This window comes from Quercus lobata, chromosome 8 (assembly GCF_001633185.2).
Source record: "Quercus lobata isolate SW786 chromosome 8, ValleyOak3.0 Primary Assembly, whole genome shotgun sequence".
NCBI classification, from domain to species: Eukaryota; Viridiplantae; Streptophyta; class Magnoliopsida; order Fagales; family Fagaceae; genus Quercus; species Quercus lobata.
This window is the reverse complement of record NC_044911.1, coordinates 6,177,224-6,185,483: the sequence shown is the minus strand read 5'-3', so window position 1 is coordinate 6,185,483 and position 8,260 is coordinate 6,177,224. Positions and strand designations below refer to the sequence as shown.

Sequence of the window (8,260 nt, the reverse complement as noted above, 5' to 3'; positions counted from 1 at the left end):
GCAATTTTTGAAAAAGGTGGGTGCGGGTGCGGCAGGACTCGGCGATTAAAAAATTATTAAAAATATTTTTATAATATATGTTTAATATATTGCTAAGCATACTTTTACTTTTTCACATTATATAAACAAATACCAAATTTAAGAGCAATAGTAGATAACAACTAAAACATGATGTTCATAAATTAAATATAATCCACAATATTGAAACTAAAACATTCCATGATGTTTGGAAATTAGAATACAACTCATAAGTTTGAAACTAAAACAAAATAAAAGATAATCAACAAAACAATCAAACACAAATATCATCATCCTCAAGATCAATAGCTTCACTTCGAACTTCACTTTCACTAGTAGTAGCACTAGTGTTAACATTCCCAATAACTATAGCCTCCAACTCTGGCTCATCAAGTGTAAGAGCTGCATTCTCAAGAATTCCAGCTCCTCCATGCATGTCGCTCTCATTCCAAGAGTCTCCTGCAATATTCCACATCTTTGTTGCGGTATGTATGTACTCTTCATTGCGCCTTGACAAGAGTCGAAGATTAGAATGCACATATACCAAATCCTCAGCACGTGCAGGAGCCATTTTGTTTCTTTTTAAGGAATGAATGAATTTGTACGTGCTCCAATTTCTCTCAGCACATGAGGATGAGCAAGGTTGTCCAAGAAGTTTAAGGGCAAGGGTTTGAAGAGTTGGAAATGCGGAGTCATGGTATTGCCACCAAACCAAAGGTAGTAAGGTCCACCTATCTGTCAAGGCACTTGGTGAAGGAAACCTCCCTCCTGAAAATTTAGCAAACTCATACTTCACCACCGTTAAATCATTCTCATCTTCAAAGTATCGCTCCAAACACTTGCTTCTTTCCATAGAAATTTCATGATCCCGATGTGGAGGGATGCGTTTTGGATTCTCCGAAATCCATTCAATGGAATAATACCTAGTTAAAGATTAAAAAACAAATATAGATCAAATGTGTGTTTTACTAAAGGGTGAACTAAGGAAAATAGATAATAAATGTACTTACTTAGGATTTAAGGAATGAGCCAAGCAATGTAGTGGTGTAGAATTTTTAGTCCACCGATCAATGAGTATATCATACACCACAACCCAAAATGAGCTATATTGATCATCTTCCAAGCCTTCATGCCGATATATCACTGCTTTCACCTTCTCTATCATGGAATCCCACATCTCATACACAAGATGAAGACAAGGCTTATCTGTGTCGGCTATTCGTAGCATATCATAAATGGGTGCCGTGAATTCAAGGATATAATCAATATTATCCCACCAAAGATCACTTAGAATCATAACTTTCACCTTTTGAGCTTTTCCAACGTCATCCTCCCTATAAGAAGCCCATTGGTCACTAATAGCCATGGCTTGAAGACATCTTTTTATCAACTTCAACCTTTTTAATGTTACAACCACCGAAGCAAACCTAGTATCAGCAACTTGGAGCAATTTTAATGGACAAAATTCATTAAACATTGCCAACCTCATAGAATGGTTCATGATAAAAACACGTATGAAGGATGCACCATCAGCAACACGTGTAATCCAACTACATTCCTCATATGTAACTTCATTCTTTTCAGTATTTTTTGCTGCACAAATATTTTTCAAAGCTAGATTGAGAGTGTGGACAACACAAGGTGTCCAAAATATTTTTGGATACTCACCCTCAATAAGAGCTCCAGCAGCCTTCATCACATTTGCATTATCAGTGATGACTTGGACAACTTTTTCATGTCCAATCTCTTTGATAGCATCCTTCAACACCCCAGCAATGTAATGCTTATCTTTGAACTCACCTGACCCATCAATTGCCTTTATAAATACTGGACCCCCATCTGATACAGCCATAACATTAATAAGAGGCCTCCTTTGTGGATCTGACCATCCATCAGAAACTATACTTACACCATTTTCAAGCCAAGAGTCCTTAATTGGTTTCAAGAGTCTTTCAACATGAGCTCTTTCCTTTTGCAAAAGTGTTGTTCTCAAAGCATTGTATCCAGGAGGAAGATAACCCAGAATGCTATGAGTAGCAGCAAATGCATAGGAACTACGATAATGTGGGTTCCTTGCAAAGTTAAATAGAAGCCCACCGGTGTAAAACATCCTAGCAATTCTACTATCTAAATCATGTCTAGCATTATTCTGAAATGCTTTCTCCAAAGTAGTATTCATAGTCACCTTCCTCCTCTTAGCATCAACCGGATTTGTACTATGACTACTATCACTCCCTTCTTGTCTCCGAAATGGGGAAATAGGTATCCCACGGCCTGGGGGAGGTGGGGGTAAAGGAATTTGACTTCTCTGTTCTTGCTCTAACTTATTAGCCTCAACTTGATCATGCATTCGCTGCATTTCCAACCTATGGCTCTTTGACACATTACGGCATGCTCTAATACCTTTGCCGGAAATTTGTAATAAATGAGCCTTAACCCTAGAATAGGATCCCATAAAAACTACATCACAATAGTTGCACTTAAAATATGTGTTTCCACCAGATTTAACAGATGCACCAGCCGGTTTTTCTACTTTAGTCACATACTGCCAAAGAGGAGATTCAGCATTTGACACTTCTTGTGAACTTTCTGTGCTATTAACTTCGTCCATTGTAAATTCAATAGATTCAATTTAACCTACAAATAATAACTATTAACTAAATAAATTAATGATAAATCAAACCAAGTTCACAGCAACAAAACACAGCAGCCAGGTTCACAGCAAAAAAATACAAAACCACAGAACCAAAAAAACCATTTAACTCCCACAAATAACCTACAAATAATAACTATTAACACAATAAATTAATGATAAATTAAACCAAGTTCACAGTAAAAAAAACACAGCAACCAGAACACAGCAACCACGTTCACAGCAAACAAACACAGAACCCTTTAACTCCCACAAACCACAAATCACAAATCACATGTTAACAAAACCCTTTAACTCCCACAAGAAATAATTGAAAAAACAAGTAAAAAAACACAGCAAGCAGTCAAGGATATAAATTTTCAGATTCAGAGAGAAATTGTAAAGAACAAAGAATAAAAATTCAAGAAAAGAGTAGAGAGAGAGCACACCTGAAGGCTGAAGCAGTGCAGTGTGCACACAGCACTCACAGAAAGCTCAAAACGCAGAGAATAGAGATGAGGGACGGAGCACAGTGACACACACAGAGAAGGGAGATGAGGGGCGGAGTGAGAGAGGGCCTTTGAGAGTTTTGGACGAAATGTGAGGGTTTGAGGGGGTCTGGGTACTTAGGTTTAGTCATACGGTGCGTTTTGCACCTTTTTTTTTTTTTTTTTTTTAATTTCGGCCTGACTCGGCCGTTTCGGCCGATACAGGCCGAGTCGGCCCGATTTCGGCCGCGTCGACGCCGATTTAGGCCGTATCGGCGCCGATCTGAGCCGCGTCGGCCCGCATCGGCCCGATTCGGGCACTGCCACGTGGCGGGACGCGGCACGACGCGGGACGGACGCGCGGTCTGCGGCGTCCCTCCCGCGTCGCCGTGTCGGACGCGGGTGCGCGACCCTGGGAGCCGCGTCCGTGCATCCTAGGTTTATTAAGCTGGTTCCAAATGCTCCATACTTGAACAACAAACAGTTCCATAGGCTTCCCATTTTCAAGAATTCAACTGCACAGCTCTTTGAAATCAGTGAACTGAATATTTGAACGAAAACTCCAACTGTCCCCATCCTACACCTCATTCAGACCCGTGCAACTCCACAAAGCATGCAAAAAGTCCTCTGCTTGTAAGGAGCAACGGTCATAGGTGGAAGTTTGTATAATAGTTCTCCGTATCAAGTTTTGTTTGGTTGGAAGAGAGTTCCCACATGAACGCCACAACAGATTTTTGTACTTATTTGGAACTTCCAGTGACCACATCTTCTTCCATAATTTTTTGTCCACCTCCGTGTGAGTGCTAACATCAGAGTTTTCCTCCAAACCCTTTAGAAACTTGTACCCGAACTTACAATTATACTGATCATTAGCTGTGAAAGGCCAAAACAGAACATCTTCTGTTTGGCTTCGAGGCAATGGTATCCTTAGAGCAAGCTCCGCTTCAGCTTGTATGAGCACTCCATTAAGCATTTCAGCATCCCAATTTTCGGTGTTGTAATCAATGAGGCAGTCCACAATAGCATCTTCCATAGATTCAATGATTGGGGATGATATCAATGGAGGATGCTTTATGGGCAGCCAATGATGCTGCCATATTTTGATGCTTCTTCCATTACCCACCCTGAATCTAGCTCCCATTTGGATCACCTCTCTCCCCTTCAAGATGCTTTTCCAAGCATAGGAACTGGTAGCCGATTCTTTTGCTTCCATAAACGAGCAATGTGGAAAAAATCTCGCCTTAAAAATTCTGAAAATGAGAGTATCTTCATTTTGTAAGAACCGCCATGCTTGCTTGGCAAGGAGGGAGTCATTGAAAAGAGCAAGATCTCGAAATCCCATTCCTCCTTCTAATTTTGATTTTGTCAGCTCCGACCATTTGATCCAATGAATTTTTCTTTTCTCACCTCGTTGCCCCCAAAAGAATTTTTTTCCATTGCTTCAATTTCATGGCAAAGGCTCAAGGGTAGTTTGAAACACCCCATGGCATAAGTTGGAATAGCTTGGGCAATTGCTTTGATAAGGACTTCTCTGCCGGCTTGAGAAAGGAGCTTCCTCTCCCACCCTTGTAATTTCCTCCATACTTTGTCCTTAATATAATTGAAGCTTGCTTTTATACCCCTTCCCACCAATGAGGGCAGCCCTAAATATTTCTCGTAAGACCTTATTTCATTCACCCCCAACTCATTTTTAATCTCCTCTTTCATATCATCTTTTGTGGACTTGCTAAAGAAAAGAGAAGTTTTCTCTTTATTAATTTTTTGCCTGGACATCTCTTCATATTCCTCCAAAATTTTGAGAACATTTCCACATTCTTGGGAATTTGCCTTACAAAAAATCAAGCTATCATCTGCAAAAAATAAGTGGGTTAGTTTAGGGCCTCTTTTGCATATTGAGAAGCCGTTGATATCCTTTGCCCTTGCAGCTTTTTTGATTAAGCCATGTAATCCTTCCGTGCATAATAGGAAAAGGAATGGAGAGAGTGGGTTGCCTTGTCGTATGCCTCGTGTTGGGTTTATTAACCCCTTTGGATCACCGTTCACCAAAATTGAGTATAAGATTGTAAGAGCACACTCCATCATCAAACCAATCCACCTTGAACAGAATCCCATTTTTTCCATCAGTTTCTGAAGATAGTTCCATTCCACCCTGTCATATGCCTTGCTCATGTCTAATTTTATCGCCATAAAACTGGTTTCCCTGAATTGTGATTTTTCATACAATGCAAAGTCTCAAAAGCAACCAAAACATTATCTGAGATAAGTCTATTTTTTGCATAAGCAGATTGATGCTCAGTTATAAGATCTGGCATGAATTTTTTTAATCTGTTTGCAAGGACTTTGGAAAAATCTTGTACAATACATTACAGAGACTAATAGGGCGATATTGAGAAACTGGAACATGATTCTTCACTTTAGAGATTAAGGTGATAAAAGTATGATTTATTAAGTACGGTAGTTTACTTGAATTCAGCCAGGCAAGTATTGTGGAGGTTACCTCTCTATTCATAGTCCCCCAAAATTGTTGATAGAATAGGGGTGACATCCCATTAGGTCTTGGTGCTTTTAAGGGCGCCATTTGATATAGTGCTTCCTGAATTTCCCACTCCATGAATTCCCCCATTAGCTGTTCATTTATCTCATTTGTGACCAATCTTGGAATAAAGGAGAGAGAACCATCCTCAATGACTGAATTCCTAGTAGTGAACAATTCTGCAAAATACTCCACAATGGTGTCTCCAATCACTTCTGGTTGCTCTTGCCAATTCCCCCTTTTATCTTCAATTCCAAGACTAGAATTCTTCCTGAATCTTTGAGTTGCTTTGTTGTGAAAAAACTTGGAATTGCTATCCCCGCTTTTCAACCATAACACCCTAGACCTGTGGCTCCACATTCGTGATTCCTTGTCCATAAGATCATGAATTTCAGCTTTCAACTCTCTAAGCTGAAAATTATCTCCCCCCCTCATTGTCTCGGCCTCAATCTTGGCTAGCATCTTCTTTTTTTCCTCCAATTCTCGTCTTACGTTACCAAATACATTTTTTTCCCACCACTCCAACTCCTTGCTGCATTTTTCAATTTTTTTAATGATGTCGCCGTCTTCCCCATTCCTCCAAACCGCCTCCACAATTTCTCCACATTGTCTGTCAGATAACCACACCTCCTCAAACCGAAACACTTTCTTCCTTGGTGGAGCTTCCAAACCCGAAAGATTGATAAGGAGAGGGATATGATCCGATGTCATACTACTAAGGTGGAACACCCTTGAGCTCGGGAATCTTATGAGGAACTCACTATTCCCCAACCCCTTATCCAACCATTCCCAAACTAAGTGACCATCGTTAAAATGTTTACTCTAAGTGAATTTTGATCCCTCAAACCCCAAATCAATGAAACCACATTCGTTAATTACATTTCAGAATTGTTGCATTTGATTATGACTTCTCATTGCTCCCCCCAATTTTTCATCTTGTCTACTGATTTCATTGAAATCTCCTGCACAGAGCCTTGGAATACTTGATCTATTATTCAACCCCCTCAATTTATTCCAAGCCTCCATTCTCCGATGAGTCTTAGGCTCTCCATAGAATTTAGTAAACCTCCATTCTGTCTCCTTATTTTTATCTATGGTTACATCAATAAAATACCTATGTGAATCCTCAACAGTTACATGAACATCATTTTTCCAGAATAGCACCAAACCTCCACCCCTCCTCCCATTACAAACCTCCCACTTATGATCAAAGTTTATGCTGTGAAGTACTCGTTCTAGCCTAGTTTCGTCTGCCTATGTTTCAGCTAAAAACACTACAGAGGGATTTTTTGCCCGGATAATGTTTCCAAGCTCCTTCTCTGTACGTAGGTTCCCAAGCCCACGACAGTTTCACACTAAGAGATTCATGGCTCTTGGTGGGGCTGTTCAACAGCCTCCACCATTTGAGAAGATAGTTCAGCATCATCCTTCAAAACCTGTTTTTTGTTGCAAGGTAATTCAGCATGATCATCGACTGAAGAGAATTTTCTTTTACATGGACCGCTGAGTTCTGCCTGAGCAATCTGTTGCGTGGATTTGCTTCTCTCCATCCTTGTCCACGTGCCATTTTTTTTGGTTGCCCTAGTAGTATCATGGCTCTCACATGACAAGGGAATAGGGTTGGACGTGTGTGCTTTAGGGTTAGCATGAGCCACCTCCAAATGTTCAAAGTTGTTTACGCATTCACTCAAAGAATTAATTGAGTATAATTCAATTGGATCTGTTGGATTGATTGGCCAGCTAGCATCAAAATTTCCGTGTTGATTGCCTCCTAAATTCGTTGCATTAAAGTGGTCCGGAATATGTGGAGGGCTGTTGGGGGTTTGACTATTGTTTTCTGGATAGCCGTTATTACCTGAGTTAATATGCGCATTAAAGGTGTCCATTTTCTCCCTTAAATGTGCATTGACTGTGTTGTCTGGTATCTCTAGATTTTGCTCCACTGTGACCTCCTCCATGGCTCGTGGTCCTTCACCGGTAGCGCTGCCAACTCCAGGTCCGGTTCCGGTGGCATGAGGCTTTATGGCAGAACGCTTCTGGTTGTAAAACCCAAGAACAGCAACCACACTTCGTTTGATGGAAAGAAAGGTGGTGCACGAAGTGAAGGTCCAAACTGCTTCTGTGATTCTGTTAAACTCCCTTCACTCTCCAACCAAATCTCACAATCACGGTTCGAATGATCCATTTTGCTGCACCAATAGCAAATATTGGGTAAGCGTTCGTATTTGAAGTTGATCCAAATTTCTTTCCTTTTTCCATGGACACTACTTGGCCACAACAAAGGGGTAGAGAAACGTCCATCTCTACACGAATCCTCATAAAGTTTCCCCCCTTCGTTTCAGCTGGATCGGTAGAGGGTACAATGTTTCCAACAACTTCACAGATTTTCTCAGCCGCCTTAATGTTCATAAATTTGTAAGGGAGTCCATGAACCTGCACCCAGAAGCGAGTCTTCTCAAATTTCAATTCCTCCATTGCCATACTCTTGTCGTATTTCTACATAATAACCAAGTGCTTATCAAAGCACCATGGCTTAGTATTAAGGACCTTCTCTACTTCATGATCGTTTTCAAAAATGAATAGTATCAC

General features: G+C 40.5%; 1 protein-coding gene across 1 annotated transcript; it reads right to left on the bottom strand.

Moving 5' to 3' along the window:
* Positions 1-292: 292 nt before the first annotated feature.
* Positions 293-2,629, bottom strand: LOC115956213. The gene is made up of 2 exons (XM_031074654.1): positions 1,029-2,629; positions 293-941 (listed from the first exon to the last, which is right to left on the bottom strand). The coding sequence occupies exons 1-2, from the start codon at positions 2,627-2,629 to the stop codon at positions 293-295; spliced, it is 2,250 nt and encodes a 749-aa protein (XP_030930514.1).
* Between the last annotated feature and the right edge of the window lie 5,631 nt (positions 2,630-8,260).

What these genes read in the sequence shown, in the direction of transcription:
- LOC115956213 (XM_031074654.1), bottom strand. Translation starts at nt 2,629, where the DNA reads ATGGACGAAGTTAATAGCACAGAAAGTTCACAAGAAGTGTCAAATGCT. An exon ending in GCTCATTCCTTAAATCCTAA is followed by an intron (nt 942 to 1,028) that starts GTAAGTACATTT and finishes ATCTTTAACTAG; the next exon opens with GTATTATTCCATTGAATGGA.